The 21,683-nt window shown below is 34.6% G+C and overlaps 1 protein-coding gene across 1 annotated transcript; it reads left to right on the top strand.

Moving 5' to 3' along the window:
• The first annotated feature begins 1,039 nt into the window (after nt 1–1,039).
• LOC135687961 (oxysterol-binding protein 1) lies at nt 1,040–21,327 on the top strand. Its single transcript, XM_065204598.2, has 16 exons — nt 1,040–1,353; nt 4,707–4,767; nt 7,448–7,517; nt 7,990–8,071; nt 8,465–8,513; nt 9,836–9,911; nt 11,145–11,325; nt 11,619–11,744; nt 13,127–13,223; nt 13,621–13,704; nt 14,631–14,691; nt 15,414–15,463; nt 16,507–16,568; nt 18,045–18,139; nt 18,648–18,770; nt 19,500–21,327. Exons 1-15 carry the CDS (start codon nt 1,321–1,323, stop codon nt 18,763–18,765), a joined length of 1,245 nt encoding a protein of 414 aa, XP_065060670.1. The 5' UTR covers nt 1,040–1,320; the 3' UTR covers nt 18,766–18,770; nt 19,500–21,327.
• Nucleotides 21,328–21,683: the final 356 nt, after the last annotated feature.

The following is a 21,683-nucleotide window of genomic DNA, read 5'->3' as shown; positions in this document are numbered from 1 at the left end:
TCCACAGCGTCTGGAAAATTGTTTCCAAATCACAACAGAGAAGAAACTGGCAATTTAAAGATTTTGAAAAGACTGTGATAAAACTTAGTGTAATGTTTTATGTTAGTCGGGTTCTTCTTAGGATGGTGAAGATACGTTGGGGCTAGGCCAATGGGCCTAAGCCCCGAAAAAGTAGAACACGAGAGAGACTCTATTCTGATGTTGTCTTTATTCGTTCAACAGCAAGACTAACTCTAAAGTGAACATTGACGGAAAGTAATTAAGAGAACAATACGAACGTCACAATACATGTTGACAGACAAACACATTGCCACTAGAAAGACGTTAACTGACACAACAGGACTCAACAGCACATGTGACTATAACATGCAACTGAGATATTACGAAACGTATCACACACTAAAGCCAACCGTTACATTAGAATTTATAGGTTTCACTTTTTTATTTTAAATATTACTTGTTTCGTGCAACAATATATTTAGCTATATGTTGGAAAGCTGACTAAGTTCTGTGCACCAAGGAACTCACTCTGGATCCGCCTCTGAATTTTTCCAATTTCTTAAGGCTTTAGTCCATAAAAATTTCCTCGTCTTTGCCCATCCAATCTTTCAACCCTGGCTACGCTACTGCTTCTTATCTTCTTTCCCTTAAAGGTAAAAAACGAATTTTAGAAATGGGCGTTTCCTGAAGGGTGTGGCACAGAAATCCAATTAGTGTCTAACACCCAATCAACAATTAATTACAATTTACTTGTAGTATGAAAAAAATAAAAGCATACAGTAGTGTAATGCAGTGATAGGATTTACTATTTGCTTTCCCTAAATAAGAGATATTTTAAATTGAATACTATTTCCTTGCCAATATAAAAGTTGCATCTATTTGCGAAATATTTTTATTATTGCCATTAAAAGAGGGAAAAAATTTAATTACTTTCATTTCTTCAGAAACGCAATCAAGCTTGTAATTGAATGTTGTTTGGACGTTTGGAAAGACATTGCTGTCGTAAATAGATGACGTCATTGCTACGTTATGACACCCGACAGAAATGACTTGCAGTTAGAAGCGACTGGTTGGTAGTTATTTGCAAATTATTAGAAGCGAAAGTTCGCTGCTCAACAGTCTCTTGCCGTTTAATTTATCAGCCAAACGCAAGTTGCCAAAGTATAAGGTCATAGAAAGATTTTCATACGAAGAACGAGGGATTTTGGTCTCTCGACTCTCACAAGACTCTCTCAAATTGCAACTTGGTCGGGCCTATAGCACGCGAAGGGTTAATTGCCGAACTTTTTCATAAAACTCGAGTATTTTGGAAACGCTGAAATGGTTATCGGATCTAGTGGTAAAGACAAAATGGTAAAATGCTTTTTCATTATGTTTAACCGAGTTGTTTATAACGTCATCTTGCAAGAACAAGTAAAGGAGCAACGTCTAACTTTCCTTTGTAATAAAAAACAAGATGCTGAAAAAATTTTCATAGACTTTTTATACTAGCCTGTAATCCCTGTAACTTTCTTTGTGAAAGTTAAAACAGAATCAATATATTCAAACCTTAAACTGAGACAAACTGAACACAAACGCATTTAAAAAGCAAATCTGCATTGTGTTGCGAAATGTGAATTGAAGTCAGCTCTGCCCAGTCGTATAAATTCCTAGTCATTAAACCCTTACTACAAAATTTTTCCAAAGTCAACAGATGCTTCATCCATTCTCACAGCTTCATTCAAAATAGAAGAAGAAACGCATCTTTTTATACAAAAATTCCAAAAGAGCATGTTCCATTCATTATTAATTGGATAGACCCAAATCGAGTATAAAGCATGTAGTAGGACAATTTTTGTTATCAAAATGGCCTTTTTATTCGAACTAAAACCATTGATGGAAAACTTAACTGCTCACATCATATGACGGTTGCAAGAAAACAGGCCAATTTTATCCCTGCTGGTTCATCAATAGCAAATATGAGACCAGTTTTGTTTACTGTATAAATTTGATTCATAATTGAATTGCACGCAATAAAATAGATTTGCTTCTGGCAGGAAGGTTTTATTTGAATTTTCTCTTCTGTAAATGTACATTTCATCTGCCAAGAACTAACTACTTTTATTCTCCAAATTAATATCAAAATAATTTGAATGATGCATGGTTATTGTTTCGTAATTACCTGTTCCCAAGCCAGTTTTCTAATTTGTGGTGAATAAAATTGGTATATGGTCAAAAGTCATTTTTTATTTGATATAAACAAATGTTTTTCTGGAAATATACTAAAATGCGTGCGGTACAATTTGATGAAATTAAAAAATGATCAATGTAAGTAAATTGTACCAGGCAAATTTTTTTCTATAATTTAGTAAATTTATTTTAGAAAAAATTTTTCCTGGTACAATTTACTTACATTGATTGTTATTTAATTTTGTTTTTCTGGAAGTCTAGATTCCTTGCAGTGCGGAACCATCTTCCTAGAGCCATGATGGCTTGTTCCAGCCCAACCCATTCGATAACAATCTCAAATTTTGAATGTAAAATATTTATAAAGTATAAAGTTTATGTACAGGTTGAAAGCACCCTAGCTAACCCCAGCTGGTTTGGCTGTATGTGTTATTTTGCTCTTGCAGGATTTTTTGTTTTGTCTATTTATATCTGCAACAGTTTGGTCCATGACAAAAATATGTTATCTTGCCTATTTGTAAGCATTTTTTATCTCAAAAAGACAATTTTTTATGTATCACAATTCCTTAAATGACAAAAGCTATATATAATTATTAAATATATATATCAAAATGACCAAAAAGATATATATATATATAATAAAAGAACACAGATCTACTGAGCAGGATCCAATGAGAGTCATCTTCATTAAAAGTGCAATACAATATCATTTAATGGTAAACAGAATATATTTAATTGATTTGTAATAAAAATTCAAGGAAAGATAACATAAGTATGCTCCCTTTTTTTAAGAAACAAAGTACTTTGGTTTCTTAACCTTTTAGGAAATTGAAATACACATTCAACTTTTCTTAACCATGATGTCATCAATTGTAACATTAAGTGTACTATATTTAACTTTCATGCTGTAAAATTTTTTTGGGGAGGGTTTCTGCAGCTTCAAACAAAGACGTTTCTATTGTTTTCAAATGCTTCTGTCAAGAGATTCGCTTCCATTCTAATGATGTTCTTAGGTAGGGGGAGTATATTTTCATTCTCTGTGTCAAAATTTTTTTGCAAACCAGGTAATCATATCTCTATAATTTGTATAAATCTCTTTAATTTAAATCAACAAGACACTTTTATAGATGAACATATAAATCGCTGGAAGGAAAGAGGACTTCCATCTCCCTCATTAACCTACTTGTTAACCTAAGGCTTCTCCTGAAGAATTCTGCTTCAATTTGTATTTTAATTAATGTTATTGTTGTTGTTGCATTCTTTAGTTGATTTGTTTATAATTTATAGTTTCTAAATTATAATTTGTAATTTATAATTTAATTCATAACTAGTTTTTCTAGTATTATAGTATTTAAATTAAATCATAATCAAACCAAAATCAAATCATGTTGGTGAATTCACATGAAATTTTGGACTTCTTACCTTTCTCAAATCTCAATTGTTTCTTGACTTGTTTGTTTCGAGTACATTGAAGTTTCTTAATTCTTTCTCGTTTCCAATTTATTGTAAATAATGAGTGTATTCGCAATGCAAAGTCAATGCAGTTTCTGCTTTCCCCAAATCAGCAGGTCATATGTTTCGTTTTTTGGGAATGCCTAGTTCAAATGTTGTTAATTGAAAATAAAATGTTTTGTATTTGATAGTGCCTTGTAACATTTCTCATTCTTGCTATTTTTGGCACTGCTAGCCATTGGGCTTCAAGGGGGGGGGGGAGGTGTTATTACTCTGTAAGGCCCAGTTTCCATTACTCTGTTTTAATATGTCTCCGTTTTATCATTCCCCTTTTCTTATTTTCTTGCGCACATGACCCAGGCCACTCCTTTTTGATCTAAACTAGAATGTGGGTGTTTCCAGTACTACATTTTTATCTGTTCCCATATCCTTTTGGAAACTCTTTTTGAAACTGGATTGAATGACTCTGTTTTCAAATGCCTGCAACGCTGTTATGGAAATGTCAGTACAGAATGCAGGAATGTTGGTATGATATGAGGGAACAGAATGCAAACATTATTATGAAAAACTGCCCGGGTGGAATAAATCTCTCTCGCAAATGTTTTACCAAGTCTCCAGGAAAGATCTGATTGCATGGGAAAGTTTCCAAAGGACATTGCCAAATTATCTGTAAAAACCCTCTAACAGTATTGAGGTTATTAATTTTAAGGTGTAGTTTGGAAGTGATAAAATTTCCTTCATCAAAATCTTCCTCTAACTGTCTCATGAAATTGTGGCCAATAGCTAAATGACAGTTTTAGGATGGATTTTTAGGAATTGCATGTTTATAAATTTTTTTTACTTAGTGGTTTATTAAATAAAGCCTTTTATAAGCAGAGATGAATTGAAGTGGTCACTTGATTCAAGAGAATCTAAAGTTGACAAAAATTGAATCATATGAGCACCAAATCTTTAAAATAGTTCACCCCTTAACCTTGGTTTTAATGCCATTTTGTTATTTTTTCAAAATTTTAAAAAAGTAATCCCTTGATTGATATGTTGTTTTCTTTTCTAATCTGGTAATGTGAAATTTCTTAATTCAATCTCAGGCTGCAGCTAATACAGCAACTGGACCAAGGAGTGATTTCAATTTAGTTGACTTAAAATCAGGTATGACATAAAATATTGGCTTTCCACTTACTAGAATTTTTTAACTTTTGAAAGTACCTTTTACTGTTTGTTAAAAATGTAATCAATTGGTTGCAGCATCCTTAACTTGCAATTTATTTTAAAGGTAATTTCTGTTATCATAGAATATCTTAATAAATGGCAAATTTACTGCCAATTATGTATTTACAAAATATTCCAAAACTAAATAGGCAGAAACCACAATGTTTCTAACTTTAGACCATTGTCCAAGCAAAAGCTAAACATGTTTCCTTCATATTCATATTTTAAGCTCATAGAATAAGTGGCTTAGATATGTAACTCATCTAAAAGAATAATTCTGGAAAGAAAATAGAATGGATAACATTTATTAGATTTTTTACACATTTTGAAGCACTAAATTTGGAACCTGTTCACTATTCTGAGCAAGTACATATAACAGTACAAAGAAGCCAATTATTTATATAACAAAACATGAAATTCTAGGGAATGTGTATATATCCAACAGAGGGCTATGCACATATGACTATGGAGTCAAGCTGTCCAACCAAAAAGCACTGTCATCACAATCATTTATTAGTTTTATGTGCCAGTTGTATCAGTTATATTGTGTGATGTGCAGTATAGTTGGTGTTGGTAAGGCTTTGATAAACAATAATTGCACATACCCATTACTGCATACCGTAAATACTCTATTAAGCCCCTGGTGGGCTTATTTATTTTTGTCAGTCCTAGAGGGGGGCTGAAAAGAGAAGGCAGCTTATTAAATAGGGGGGCTTATCAACAATTCAATGTAAAAAATGTTATAAAAATGCTCTTGTTCAATTTTTGTTTTGAAAATGTCATACAAATGCTCTCAAAAATTTTTGTTAGCAGCTTCGAAAGTTTCTTAAAACCAGTCAATTATGTCCTTATCTTACTCAGACTTCTAAGATGCACAAGTAAATATTTACATGGACCATATGTAATGCACACAATCTTAGTGTCATTTTAGTTAAACAAGAATTGAGCATTGTTGTGTGCGATTCATTCACTAAATAAATCCATCCATCGACTAAGGTGTTATTTCCAAACCCAGGGAGTCTTATTTTATGTGCAGAGAACACGGAGCCAGAGAGAGAGACAGTGTGTTGCTTGATTGTAACTGAACTCTGAACTGATCTTGCTTACAAATCAACATTATACTTATATACAGAAATTAATATCTAAAATTAACATAAATGATGTGAGAAAAACAAAGGATAGGAAGGGCGAGTAAAGCTGATGAGTAAATTGAATAGCATGGTAAAGATTAAGTAAACAATAGGGATTGGCGAATGCCTGATATGAGAGTGATGTAGAGGATGCCTGTGCTGCAATTTGAGAATGTGGAAATGTGATTGAATAAATGAGAAGGAAAAATAAACGTAAACAGGCCTAAGTAGAGTCACTACATCATCACACCCATCAAGAGACCCACTCAATGCATATGTTTTCTTTGTTTGACGTCAAGGGCTTAATAGAGAGGGCAGCTTGAAAAGGGGGGCTTAATAGAAAGGGGGGCTCAAAGGAGAGGTTGGCTAACTAGAGCTTTAAGAGTATATGTAGTGACTGGTTGTACCCAACAGGGAAACTAGAACTTATTTTGAAAATAATTTTTTTCTTTTTGGCACTATTGTTTTAAGTTTTCGGGTTTGATTGAGCACCTTTCCGGGCAAGGCCTGCCTCTATGTTAAAAATTCCTTAATTTTGAGCACATAATCTGAACGAATAGCAGAAAAAATTCTCAATATGCAAAATCAATTCATCATCATCAGGTACCATTTTCTACCCTCCAACTATCCCAAATCTGAGTTTTGGTTTGTTGTCATGGTCATAGATAAAATCAATTAAATATGTTTAAAATTGGGTTTTTATATGTCCAAAATCTGATTACTGTTATTTTGGCCTGGTTCACAAAGTTATGAACCAAGAGCAAATGACAGTGGTTTGAAGAGGAAAGAGCCTGTGCCATGTCTCCAAAGAATTGTTTTTTTAGGCTTCTATTGTTTGATTGTAATGCACTTTTCATCTTTGATGGTTTTACCAAACACAAGGTCTTACTTACTGCTGTGTTTTTGCATACAATAGCTTCAGCTTTGGGTACGATTGTAGTACGCCTGTTTTCCACTTTTTTAACGCTGTCCATGCCATGTGTTTGTAATAAAATTGCAATTCAGAATTTAACATTCAACCTTCATTTTATGGAAAGATATCAGTGAAAAATGTTCAACAAATGTGCAGAAATGTTTCTTTTATTTGTGTTTTTCTTTTCAGTTATTGTTGTAAAATATTTCTCATTTTGATGTTTTGAATTGCAACCAAGACCAACCTTTTCATTATGTTTTTGTAATTATAAAGAGAAGTTGATGTAGAAGATTCCATCTGAAAGCTTTTGATTGTATGGGATTTTTAGCTTAAGAATAATTATTCATCATTTTGCCATCCATAATTAGAGACTTGAAATGGAGCATAGTTGGGTTACAACTGTTATTGAATGTCTCTTTGTAAAATATGCACATGTAAACTATAAATATTCACACCTTTTTAAATATTTAATACTTAATTTTTGTACATCTTTCATAGATATGCACAGTCTTTGTCAGTCTTAATTTTTGTGACTTTGCCCACATTCTAAGGTTTTGTTATTATTCTTTTTCTACAGATGCATTAAAAACATCATGGAGGACTACACTTCCTGCTTCTAGAGACAAATATAATTTCAGCCTGTTTGGGTAATCTTGAATTTAATGTATTTTGACCCTTTCCTAACCAAAGTTATTACACAAAGTGAAAGCATTCAAAATCTTTTAAAAAGTGATTGGAATTGAAAGGTAATCTTAACCTAAACACAATTTTTGGCTATTTTCTTGGTTTGTTTGGTGGTGATAACACAACTAATATACAATCTATTCTTTTGCATGAGTTTCTCTCCAAAATGAATCGGACCTTAAACCATGATTTGCCTAACTTTTTTTGTAAAGATGCATAGCATTATTAGCTGGAATTGTTGAAGATACTTTCCATCATCAACATTATCTTGTAACAGGATGCATCAAGCTGAAAATCTTTCTTTGTTTTTGCCAGTGCTAAAATAGCTTTTATTTCCTTTTTCCGGGACCACCAGTTGTAAGCATAATATGACAAAGTTTTAAGGCTATTCACCTTCAAGTCTATTGGATTAACAAACGTTCATTTTATTTCAAGCTTTTTGCGATCAACAATCGGCAAGGACTTAACTCGGATAACAATGCCTGTTCATTTTAACGAACCCTTGTCATTTCTGCAGGTTAGTTCTTAAATTTCTCCTTTTTATTATTATATCTCTTTTGTGTTGTAGTAAGTTTCGGTAGATATATATCGCTCAAACTTATCTGAAAGACTGTCATCAAATTAGAAAAATCAAACAAGAATTTCACCTTTAAGCTGTTACAAGACTTAAAGATTGACAGGCTGGTGGTTGCCTCCGGTGTTTTTGGACCTTGAGTCGTCTGATTTTATGCTTTGCAACACTTCATCCACAAGTCATAGTGCAAGTGCTTCACAAGTCATATCACTCACTCTTATCACTTTAATGTGATTCAATTCTATCTTTCATGAAAAGCAGTGAAAGAGTTAAAAAGACAGATCTCTTTTAAATGAATGAATCAACCCTTGTTTACGCTTGTACAAATCGTTTCAGAGGCTCACTGAGGATCTTGAATACGCTGATGTTCTGAATAAAGCAGCTGGTAAGTCTTGTCACTTCTTATTCATTCGATTAAGATGTCAAGCCAGGAAAGTTCTCTTTTTAATCGTTTAAGCACCTAAAAGTGGCCACTTTGTCCTTATATAAGGTGTTTTCATGCATTTAGTTTGAGCCTGTAAGTACAAAGTAAAAGTTTCTTTTGCATCTAAGCAAAAGTTGTTTTGATATTTTTGCGGTATGCTGGCTTTTCTTAATCCTATGTTGTACATATTAAAATAATAAAATGGTCTTTTAGAATGACCTGAATCTCTAGTTTATGATGGAATTACTCGTGCTTCTCAATTTGTGATTCCTGCATAGCTGGAGATTTATGCACACTGAGCTTTTAGCATATTCCCTTCTTGTTGGATTCAATAGCTGAGCGGGTGCAATTGCAAAGACAGCCCCCAAACTTGATTCGATTGCTTAAAATTCGATTTTTATATCTGCAAAGATCATTTGTCACACCCATTTCTCAGTTGTACTTTGCTCTCTGTTCATTAAATTACATGACACCAAATTTGGAGCCAAAACAAGACTCAACTCACTGTTACTTCCCACCACGTAAATTAATATTGTACTTGTTACGTTATGGGGTTCTGCTTTACAGTATGCTTTTTAAAAAGATGATAAATGGATTCAGTATCAAAATATACATTGCTTCATACTGATCCATTCTTTAATTGCAAATCTGTGCTCTTTGCAAAGCATGTTTGTAAGCAGATTCTCAAACGACGATTGCTTTGCATTTAATAGGAAGCACTGTTTATCTTGTTTTAATATGCAAATATTGATTTTTCTATGTACCCTTAACAAACTAGGCTTTTTTGCATGGAAGAGGTACATCATCCCCAAATGTTTCGAGGAAGGTGCTCTTTTCTCATGGAAAATAGTTGCAGCGCATTGCCATGTCGATTAAATTCCCTGACGACGCGCCATTTCCTTTACTTAAGTCGGATCTTGTACCTTTAAATGCGCGTTTAGGAAAGTGATGGTTTAAGTGAGCTTACCACTCTGAAGGAATTTGGTATTACAACGCCAAATTAGAACCTTAAATGATAGCCTAAATGAGTGTTGACTTAAAATCCTTGTTTAATAAATGCATGCATTATTGCAGCTTCTAGGGCCTAGCCGATCAAGTGGTTTAAAATGGAGTAGTTGTAATAAACCTTTAAGTGGGCATTGGCGAATACCACTGCTTTTGTAAGACCCCTCCCCCTTCATCCCCAGTCTCAAACTGTATCCGCAAGAATTTGTTAACACAAACCTTAATTCGAAGTTTTGCCTTCATTTTCCTGATGTCGTTTTCCCTTTTGCACAAAACAGAATGTGAAACAACGATCGAGCGTTTGGCATATGTTGCCGCATTTGCTTCTTCTGTGTATGCCAACGTTCCCGGAAGGTGAGTCAATTTCTGCACTGAAAAGGTTTCATATTTCCAAGAACAGCTGTGATTATAGCTCTAAGTCTCTAAGTTGGCCCTTATACGGTTGACATCATGGCCACTCTTTTGGACGCTTCGGTGTTATAAATATTACTTGACAGCAAAAATGTTTACTAAAAATTAACCAAGGTATGCCATATTGCCTTATTTAAAGAAGGGAAAATAGTGAATAAAGATAAGCAATAATATTGTTTAAGAAGGATGCTTTTCAAAGAAGACTGGAGGTTTTTCCACTTCCCCATTTCTTTTCTAGTCTTTCTTTAGCACCTCTGTGCAAATAACATTGTAAAGATTCACAGAACCTTTGGATTATTGCGAATTTAAACGCTCTTATTCAGCGGCTCTCTCTCAAGTAGTATGAAAAATCAACTGCAGAAACAGAGATTGACAAATCAGGATAAAGAAATACTTTGCATGTAAACTCGACGTGTATTGTCGACGTGTACCGCAACGCTTTTGCATTGCAATTGTCACGTATAAGTATTATATACATATCATTATAATCAATATAAATATAGTATTATGAACATATATAATAATAACAAATGTAGTTTTCTCAACATATCATCATAACCAATATAAAAATAGTATTATAAACAGATAAATAATAACAAATGTAGTATTATAAACATATCATCATAACCAATTTAAATATAGTATTATAAACATAAATAAAAATAACAAATGTAGTATTATAAACATATCATCATAACCAATTTAAGTATAGTATTGTAAACATTTGAAATAATAACAAATGTAGTATTATATACATATACTCTATTCAATGCCATTAATTACTAGTTATGGATGGTTTTAAAATTGAATTGATTTAGTTATTATCACCTCTCTAAGTTATAGGATAAAATTAGAAAATGACTGTGTGGTTCAAATCTGCTTATAAAAATTTTGATTAAAGCATACCTTTCAGGGGAATTAGACATTTTATGTCCAGTCTTCATTATTATATGAAATCGATAGATTTATCCTAAAATGTTGTGAAAAGATGTAAAAATAACGTACGAGGAAACCCAGGCATAAAGTTTCTAGCGAAAACTAGCTAAAAGCATTTTCAATCTTCTTTTCGTGTTTTCTAGTGCCATGCAAATTATTTGATGATTCTTCTTTAGATTGTTTGATGGCAATGTTCGTTTGTTGTCTAATCTAAGATTCTTTATTGTTGGCTCTGTTTAGGTTCTGGAAGCCTTTCAATCCACTTCTTGGTGAAACGTTTGAGTTTTTGAACAAAGAGCAAGGCTATGCTGTCGTCTGCGAGCAAGTATCCCATCATCCTCCAGTCAGTGCTTTGCACGCTGAATCCGATAAGTGGGTGTTTTGGGAAGAGTATCAGCTAGACACGAGGTTTAGAGGCCTGGTAAGCAGATCAGCAGCGATTGGTTGCTGTTGCTATCACATTATTTTAAGCCATAGGGGTTTTTTAAGACATTTTGGTTTGGTGGCTAGGAGTGAAATTCTTGAACGACATGCTTGCCATTTATGATTCAACGTGTCTGCTAAAGTTAAGCGACATAATTGAAATATAATTGTTTTTAGAATTTAATGCTTTAACGGTATTTAAGAACCAATACATTGGCCTTTTAAGACGATTTATGTCTCTTACAAAAAATCCGACAAAGACACAGCCGACAAAGTTTTTTTTGTTTCCAGTATGTAAAGATTGTTCCTACGGGAACTGTACACGTCATATTCAAGAAGGACAACGCCCATTATTCATGGAAGAAGCCGGAGACAAGGATTCATAACATTGTTATCGGAACACTTTATGTTGATCACGTGAGTGACTGGTTTAGTGACTGTTAAATGTCTCTATGTTCAATTAATAAAGCAAAAAGTTATTGAAATAGGTTTTTTAGAGAGCCGTTGCTCGACAACTGCATCCATTGTAAGAAGAAACCTTGTTTAAAGCTTTGTAAAAGGAGGTCTAACTAGAGTTCTAGCAACTGTTTCTATTTTGTTATTAAACCAGTTTGTTTCCTGTTTTCTTTTAAAATTTTTGCTACGCCTAAGGCCAGGGATAACTTTCTAGAGGAAGGACAAAAAGCTTCAAACTATAACAAATAATTGCCAAAAAAATAATTGACACAAAAGTTTGCAGCATGCGTTTCTTTTACCAGGTTGAATCAGAAGACAGTTGTGCTATCTTTAGGTTACGACGTTAATATTTGTTAGGTCGACTTAATGCATTTGAAGTCGGATCCAGGGACGGCGAAACGTATTTCAGAGAGAGGCCAAAATTTAATGATTGCGTTTGTATTAAAAAAGGCCGCCACCATGCAGCCACCATGATGGCGGCAAAAAATTTTTTTGATTATGATAAACTAGGGATGGCCAGAAACTGCGTCTAAAATAGAATTTGACGGAAGAAGAGCTAACGGTTCCATAGTTTTATCTTTTTTAATGTTGACATAAAAAGAAAGGGTCTTTCAAAGTTTTAGAATTACCTTAGCATAAAAGCGAATAATCAACCTTTTTACAAATGAATGAAACCAAAATATTCTTTTGAGATAAAGCGCTCGGCGGGCCGGATAAAAACTTGCTGCGGGCCGGATAAAAACTTGCTGCGGGCCGGATAAAAACTTGCTGCGGGCCGGATAAAAACTTGCTGCGGGCCGGATAAAAACTTGCTGCGGGCCGGAGTTTAAGAATGGCTGCTTTACACGAAGAAATCCATATCGGAATATTCCTTAGTTCTTCTGAGTATTAATCCTAAGATTTTGAGGGCAGGCGATTGCACCCTAGGCTACTTAGACCTGTCCAAAAACAACGTGTTTACAGCGATTATAATTGTTTTTATTCACACATGTCTTGAGGTGCCTGCTGTCCAACCCTAACACTATAGTTTGCTTTTTAGATCAGAGATAAATGACAATATGGAATATCAGACAAAGGCATTTTAATATTTTGATTCAAAGATAGGTCAGGTCTCAATGTGTCATTAGGCATTCTAGCAATTATTTTGACATCTCGTAGAGTATGTATGGTGTCAAAGATAATTTAAAGACCTATTTCCTTTACTAGTAGTAAACGAGCTAACAGTTTTGTGAGTTAGCAAAACAAAATTAAAAATGTCTCACGTCGAACTGAATTGTTATTTTTGTTTATTTGAGCCTACATTATTTGATATTCTTGTACTCTGTATGTCTGTAACCTTTCAGGACGGATTATCAGAAATTGTTAGTCACAATACTGGGGAAAAAGCAACAGTTAAATTTACACCTTATAGAAAATCACACAGCTACAAGAAATTAACAGGTAAGGAAGGTGCCTTCAAGTAGACTTTCTATTTCAAACAAGCACGACATGGCAGAATCATGTAGTTATTAAAGGCTTCAATCAAAACACCTTCTGAAATTCCTTTGAGCATGTAAGAGAGTTTGTTTGGTCACGTATTAGATTAATTTTCTGGGTACCTTTGCTAAGTTCTATAAATTTTTGAAAGCAAAAGCCGTAGAGGCTAAATTTGATTAAATGCTGTTGCGGTTCTACGCTCTCTATTTTTTAAGATTTCCTCGGCGAGGTCATATGACCTCTCTGTATTGATTTGCAACTGCCATTGAATGTAAGGTCGCCTTTCCTTCTTGCCATTGAACATTTAAGCTGTCCCTTCTGCGTCATGTTTACTGACACACACAGTTTTGTCTTTGCGCAGGTGAAGTTAAAGATAAAAACGGTATAGCGCAGCTCACTTTGGAAGGGGCATGGGATGAAGGACTCATTGCGAGGCCAACAAATGGTTTGTATTATTTTAGAATTTTTCTCTTTAGAAAGTGCAATGAATTTTTGCCTAAATGGAGACAATTATATTAGATATTACAATGAAATGGTTAGGGGTGATTTTGTTATTATGGATGTTAAAATTTCCCAGCAACAGTTTTATCGAAACGAAAATGCCTTGACATTGATTCTTGGTCGCCCCACGATTTTCAAGGAAGGCCAATGACCAATTCCTCAAGACCTGGCAATTTAGTGTCAATTTGTAGCCCAACATTTATCTTAACTTTTTAATTATGGTAAGTTAATAATAACATAGTTTGAATTATGGCACCATCTTCAAATGTCAGTAGCTGAATATTTTTCCCATTGGGAGCTCCTAGTTTTCTAGTTCTAATTTGATTAGATTGTTTTGTTGCTGTGGTACCTTCTGAGGCATTGAAATGTCATGGTGCTCTAGTCAAACAACGTTTTGGAAAACCAGCTTGGTGCACTTTTCTCCGGGTCATCGATAAGATTTGCTTGTTGTTGTTCTTGTGGAGTATTTCCCAGATTTTCTTTTAAGCTTGAGAACGCAACAGGTGGTTTTGAAAAATATTGTGGGATGACTACCCTCATTAAAAAAGAGCTGTCTTTTGTCAGAGAAAAACTTTTTTATCGCTGTCATTCTCAATCATAGCATTGAAACTGGGTTAGTCAGTAACTGTTTAAGAACTTGTTTTATGATCCAAAGTGACGCTGTTATTGTGAAATGGCATCAGTTCTGTGAAGCGTGTTCTTTACTTTGATTAGGCTCATCAAACATCTATTCGATCCCTTCATAGAAGGCGAGAGAACGCTTTGACAGGAATACATGACCAACAGATTGCTAGATGTTATTTTTCAATAACAGGAAATAATTTTAGTTGTTATTCTTATGAATTAATTACATGGTATAAATTATCCAAGGTTGCCAAATATCAGAGCGGAAACTATGGACTGCCATTCCCAAGCCAGACGATTCTCACAGGTAACATGAAGCTCCCGATGCATAATAATCATAACCATCATTGTACCCCAGGATAAGTTCAACTCTACTCAATTAGTGTTTTCGTGGTCCGTTTTGAAAAAGGCTACTTCACTTTTATCAATAAACATGTTTTATTTAAAATCTTGATTAAATGATTAAATGTTCTCTGGAGATAAATGCAAATTGTTCTCTAGTTCGTTGAAGATCAGACTTAAAAACCGACCTAGAGCAGAGAGAATTTTATTATAAAGATTCAAATTATATTATTTTTACTTAAGAAACTTTATAAGAAATGAATACTGAACAACAGATGAAATTTAGAAACTTCAATACCAGGAGCAAACAAGCTTAAAGAAAGCTGAATTTCATCCAATAAAGAACTCTATAATTTCGTATCTTTTCTCTAGACACAGACCAATAAAATCTTTTTATCATCCTCACAACCAAACCATCCTCAAAATGGTCTGCCATCTAATAATAAAGAATATTCTAAAAATCAACAAGTATTGAAATTTCTTGCAGCATTAAGAAACTAGAGTACTCAATGCCGTGACTTTAGAGTTTTCTACAACAGAAGGACTCTGTTTAGATCCGTTTTGGGTGTTAGTTAAAACATGATAAAGCTAACGTTCTTTTCATGCTATCTGTTCAATTAGGTAACGTTAATCTATATCTGCATACTTTTCTCTAGAGATTTGTCATTCTTCTTATTCCATCCATAGGGTGTATGGTTTCACAAAGTTTGCATTTTGTTTGAATGAAGCTGACGAAAGTGAGTCTGCCCTATTGAGGCTAAACCATAAGCCTGATGCTGTCATCGCTTGATACTCACATTCATATGCAGATCGCCAATATGTTTTAAGGGGATTTTCAGTTGTGTCTTCGTACTCTAGCAATATTGTACTTTTGTATTGTACGGCTTCAGCTCCTAGTTGCTTGTGTCTAAGCTTTTCTGATGTCATCAGGTATTCTAGATTCTATCCAGCATTGCCATTTGCTTTAGTCAGCAGACTCTCGCTCAAATATAGCATGTGTTTACTCTGGGTCTCGTAACAGCCTCGTATTGAGAGACTATTCCCTGTATTAGGGTATTATAAGGCAAGCGTATTTGTTACAATAAGGCTTGTAGGCCGAAATGGCTCATCGCCTAAACAATTACTATACTCACAGGTTAAAGAAGTTAACAATAAATCTCAGAATAAAGCAAGCAGCTAATACAAAGATAGGCAAATGTAAAAATGGTTATAAGCTAAGCAGTTAACGTTACGTAGATATGCACATAGAGGACTTCCCAAAAGATTCCCGTGATTCAAAAGCCAGCGATATAAAATTAGCTATTGATATCAGACAATCTAGTTGTCATTGTTAAGTTGTCATGATAAATAATTTTAACTGTTCAAATCGTCATGCAATTAAAAACACCTGATGTCAGTGCTTTAATATAGGCGTCACTTTTAAGAGTTTCGTTTTATCGAATTGAAACAAACTGAATTTTAATGTCAGTGCTTCGGTGAGTCTTCAAGAGATAGAATTCACAAAGCACGTTCATAAGTTTCAAAAAAGCAATCCGTATAAACGAGAAGAAATTTCTCTCAAATTCTATCTTAGTTTCGTTTTAGGAATTCTCACGATAGTGCATTTATTATTTTTTCCCCACTACCTTCACTTCTTTCGCTTTCACTCTTGTGACCGCTTTCCATTATAAACAAGATAATGATGACATGCCTTTTATGCTGTAGCCAGCCACATTTTGAACAGGCTGAAATCAGCATTCGACTTTGTTTGTTTTGCCTAACTTTGGATATTGTTTTATAGGTATAAATTGCCCCACTGACAGCAGAAGGAGACCCGATCAGCGTCTTCTCGAATTCGCAAAGGTGAGCTTTTTAGAATCCTGGCCAATGCGTCTTATAAAGTAGTTTTGCTACTAAATATTCTGTAGTTTCTGCTACCCAGTCTTTATAATTTTCACCATACCACGTTAAGGGGGGTTGCCTATATTGCTCGAGTGGCTGTCAGTGATCGTAAGCAGATTTGTTATGCTAGAAAAGAAACTAAATTTCTAGAAAGAATTCATCAAAACGGTTGTTTTGAGTTCCTCACTAGAACAATATTATTAAAATTATTTTCATTATTAATCCCACTTATTTCTTGTTGCTGGCTTTCTGCTTATAAACAGATGCATAATGAGGAGTCTTTTTAGTCAGATTTATGATTGTTATTTGCATAAAATAATTTCAAAACTGTTAGTGTACATAAAAGCGCAAGAGAGAACATGTAAATGTAAGTGTTTTTCTAATTATGGTTTTTCAACTCGATGAAAGTATGGAGTTACAGAAAGCTGGAGACTCTCCTCACGCTGAGAGAAAGTTTTGTCATGTCAAGGACGCGAAGCACGGACTCTTGGGTCTGCAGCTTCCCTTGGTTATGCGAAAAAAGTGCCTATCGAAAAAAGCAAGTATTCATAGGACCATATGACATCTTGCTTGAGATTTGATGTATGCCCAGGGATGTTAGAAAGCAGCTGTTTCTAAGGCGCGGGAGACCCACAGCTGCACATGTGGATAATTGCTGTTCCCGTCGTTTGTAATCCAGAATCTTGTTCTTTTTTAATAATTTCAGAACGGCATGATGTGGACATTTGGTTCGTGCCAAATTGCATTCTACAAGGTTTTAATAATTATAGGGACGAAAAGCAGTGATATTAGGTGACAATGCTACTGTCGACAGTCTTGATTGACAATACCACTGTCGACAGGTGACAGCAGTCTTGATTAAAAGATTTTCGGTGGCAATTTTCGTAAAAAAGAGACAGTCCGTACGTTAGTTGTGAGCATTTGTTCTTAGCATTTGCATTACAGTAAATCCCCGCATATAAGAACCTACAAAAATAAGAACCTAGAGGCTGTTTTTCCTAAATTATGCACCTTGTAATTAAGAACCTGTTTCAGTGTGATAAAATGTAATAGGTTCTTATCCCAAGGGCAAAAAATAGAGTTTTCAATAGTCCTTATTTACTCCCAGATTTTCAAAGAAGAAATAAAATCACAATCGGTATAAAACTTAAATAAGGGATCCTTTGTATAAGAATCTTCATACCCCGAAATTAATCCAAGTAACTTTCCAATAAGAACCTACTTCAGCCTGAACCTCAAAAAAGTAGGTTCTGATAAGTGGGGATTTACTGTATCACATCTTACTGGCGTCATTGTTTGCGAATCGTAAACGGAGGCGATACTTGAGGATGTAAAAGCATCCCTTTTTTCTTAAAAACACTCCCTGCTTAAAAGTTCACTTTTGGCAACTCTGTGCCCATTTAACAGTATTTTTAAAAAAGGAAAACTCATTTATAGGTAGAGGAAGCTGCGTCAGAGAAGCACAGACTCGAAGAAAAACAACGGCATGCCAGGAAAGCTCGCGAGCATAGAAAAGAGACGTGGAAGCCCAGGTATGGACAGCACAAGTTCTTTGGTGTTAGCCAATGATAAGGCAGCTGCTAAGCTTTGGCATATGTTGCTTTTGATGGCTGTAAAATTGATAATATATCCCCAAGTTTGAAAACTTTATTTCGACAAAGCTTTGACGCTGACAGGGAAAGTTCTAACCGATTGTATTCCCTTGGAAAATTGTTGTTGCGTTTCAGTCTATTAGTCTTTGTCTCTAGACAAGACTCATTGCTTATCTAGACAGACTCAAGATGATCTATGTTATCTATTTGTTAATATCAAAAGTTACTATAATGAAGATAATCTTTTACGTGGGCAAATATTACGTTAGGCAAAAATTACGTAGGACGCTTGAGCTCTTTTTCATCTGGCATTCCTCACAGTTTGAAAATTACCGAAAGATAAACGGGAATTCATATTTTTATAGAAAAGATATTACGTCGCATTAAACGCAAGGAAGTATGATGTTGAATGGTATCTGATACATATATATATTTGTCAATTTCACAGGTGGTTTGTCTCTGAAGTAGATGCTGATACCGGGACGGTTTCTCACGTCTATAATGGCGGCTATTGGACCGCAAAAGTAAACAATGGTTTTGATGAGAATGCTCCTGACATTTTCTAATAAAGGTAAGGTTAAATTTATATTTTGTTTTGATCTTGCCTGGAAGTGCTGAGGGATTTTCGTTGTTTTAAAGTATATTTGTTATGTTATTTAATTTAGTTACTTAATTTATTGTTAACTTAAGTAATCAAATTTACGAAATCGTTTTGGAAATCATTTATATCTCTATTGTACAATTTCTTGTAACTCTTATTAGGACTTTCCATACTGCTTTTAGACTGAAGGCAATTTTTCATTCTTTTCGTGCGTATATCATTGATTTTATGACGATTTTAAGTTTGAAAATTGAATTCCGCAATTATTATTCAGGGTGAATCTTTTCATTCCCTATCGCTAATCATAGAGTCAAACCCCTTATAAAATCTTGAACTCAATTTCGTCAAAAAATCTTCTTAATAAAACTAGCATCAATTCAGCGTAAAGATGGTTTGAGTTATGTTTCAAAACAAAGCCGTTGATTGAGTTGGTATGTTGAATTCGACCTTGCATTAACAGTGCTGCCTTCTTTTGTACAAGCATTAAAAAAGATTCACTGAAACACCTGAACGTCTTGTGTGTATTCTTATATCATTTCTGCAAGTTATGACCTGTTAATTTTGTTTTCACCCGATTTGCTGTTGTTGTACGCTACTTTAGGCCCCAGACTTCTTAACCGTTTACCAGTAATAATATCCTCCGCAGTGTCATCTTGTCGCTGTGTAGTAGCAATAATCGAGATTTTTTTTCTTTTCTAGTGCCTTTCTGCCAAGTTATTTGTATCTGGAAAACTGTATTGAATTTTTGGAATAAATTTGTAAATTATACATTAAGGTGAATGTCATTTAATCGGTTACTTTAATAGTATCATTATTCGAGTTTTCAGTGAGAAATTTAATTTTTGTATAATACGGGATTGGTAGTGGCGGATCATTTGCTTGCAAGACGCGTGTTCTGGGTGGTATTCATGTACTAGAGTGGTATTAGTAGTTTTGTATGCTCTTCTTTCATGTAAACGTTAGTTATGAAGAAATTTTCTCACCGGGGCTAACTGAATAATTATTGTCACGTAAAGTCCTCATTCAGTATCCAACCAGATCGAAATTCATACTGTCACCAGGTGACTTCCAGCTGATATTAAAAATGTTGCTTTAACTCCATAGCAGTGAATTTTTATCTTTCAAGTTTCTAAATTGAATAGGACCCGCACGGAGTATAATAATAATATAATAGTAATATAGATATTTTTATAGCGCATATTACCCCTAGGCTCATAGGCGCTCAAAAGCATAACTACTAGCATAAAATCAAAGTGCAGAATATAATTCAAATGGGATTCTGAAAAAAATTTACTTAATATTGCTTAACTATTGGTAACTAAAGCCGTCATTAAATCAAAGTAAGGCATTTGATGAATTTGAATATTTCTTTGGATTCAATGATTGAGTGCAGATCAACTTGGTATCTCTGAAAGCGATTGCATCATGCAATGGTATCAGCTATTGCCGCTCCTTTTCTCCTTCTTAGATTTTATTTGTGTAAGGGTCCAGTTTGTTAGTTTTCGACATATCAAAGGTGAAGAAAACTCCCCGTTGAAGATAAGCTTGAAAAGGAATGCTAGCATTGGAAAAAATTCTTTTTTTGAGTTTTGAAGATGGATTCATTTAGTATCATTGCGCCTCTTAGTATTATTACTAGCAAATTACTAAAAAAAGTAAATAATTTTATATGGAACCATTAAATATTAGGTTGGCATCATAGTTCTAGTATTTGTAGTATCATTTGCACTTCTCATCGCACTACAAAAAAGTTGGCCATCAGTAGCAACCCTTACCAGTTACCATTCAAAAGCACTATGATCCTTAAGATTGGCCTGCTCTTCAGCCATTATGTATCAGCTGGAATTCTGATACATTTGTCTTTTTGAGACTTTTGTAGCAAGAATCTGCCCCAGCCTTTGTTGCCACATCGTTTTGTCTCCAGTGTTTTTCAGGGCAGTTATTTCCAGAATCGAAATCCAACAAACAATCGTTAGTAGTGTATGTTTACAAATAAACTGCTCTAGCCACAGATGGTGAAGGCTGAGCCAAACCCTTTAACACATTCTTGGTAGTGTCGTGCATGGCCCAACATTTTATCCCCCTCTCCCCTCATCCGTTGGCGCGCTAATAGGAGAGTCACTGTCGATCCTGGATTGTAGCTATGTCTTCATCAAAACGTCCCCCGTTTCAATCGTATTGGATGGCCTTGACTTTATCTTAGCACAGTTTCGTAAATTTCTGTAGCTGTATCAGTTTAAGCCATTTGCTTTGAGAATTTTATCTTAAATAACTTATTCTAAAAAGGTTAAAAGGTTTGTGGTGTTGTAATAAGGTTTTGCAAGAGATGTTTGTCACCAAGCAGCTTTCTGCAGTCTCTTTCGTATGTGATGGGTAGTAAGGTTACTGTTAAATGCTTTCTTTATGTTATCAAATAGGATATTTTCACGATTTTATGTGTAGAATGAGTAAGTGGTCCCTTCGTGTTGAAATTCTGCGTAAAAGTGATGTTTTTCGATCAGCATTGTTGATCTTCATTGAGACATTTCATTGAGACTGTCTTCAGTTGCGACTTTCTGATACCTCAGATGCTACATTTGTTGCGTCGAGGAAGAGCCGTTGACAATCGTGTATGTTTTGATGGGGCGGGGGGGGGGGGGGGGGGAGGGAGGGAGGTGGTACGATCACCTGAAAACAGAACTGATAAAACACACTCTAGCTTTTTAGCAAAAATGTCTTCACCAGCTTTTGATCTCCGAAACTTGGCGACAGAAAGCCTCACAATTCTTCTGAAAAATGCGTCAGCTTCTAAGACAGTTGTTTCTACATCGCTGTGCCTATCAATGTTCAGCCAATTTTAGCCTTTTCACAGAGTCTGTTTCCAATGACAATTCAGCAATACTT

Source organism: Rhopilema esculentum, chromosome 19 (assembly GCF_057945365.1).
Source record: "Rhopilema esculentum isolate cy_ngs chromosome 19, ASM5794536v1, whole genome shotgun sequence".
NCBI classification, from domain to species: domain Eukaryota; kingdom Metazoa; phylum Cnidaria; class Scyphozoa; order Rhizostomeae; family Rhizostomatidae; genus Rhopilema; species Rhopilema esculentum.
The sequence above is the reverse complement of the archived record's forward strand: the minus strand, read 5'-3'. Positions and strand labels throughout refer to the sequence as shown.

Coding starts and splice junctions, on each gene's coding strand:
- LOC135687961 (XM_065204598.2), top strand. CDS start 1,321: ATGGTTATCGGATCTAGTGGTAAAGACAAAATG. Junction 11,326..11,618: donor ACACGAGGTTTAGAGGCCTG/GTAAGCAGATCA, acceptor TTTTGTTTCCAG/TATGTAAAGATTGTTCCTAC. Junction 11,745..13,126: donor GAACACTTTATGTTGATCAC/GTGAGTGACTGG, acceptor GTAACCTTTCAG/GACGGATTATCAGAAATTGT.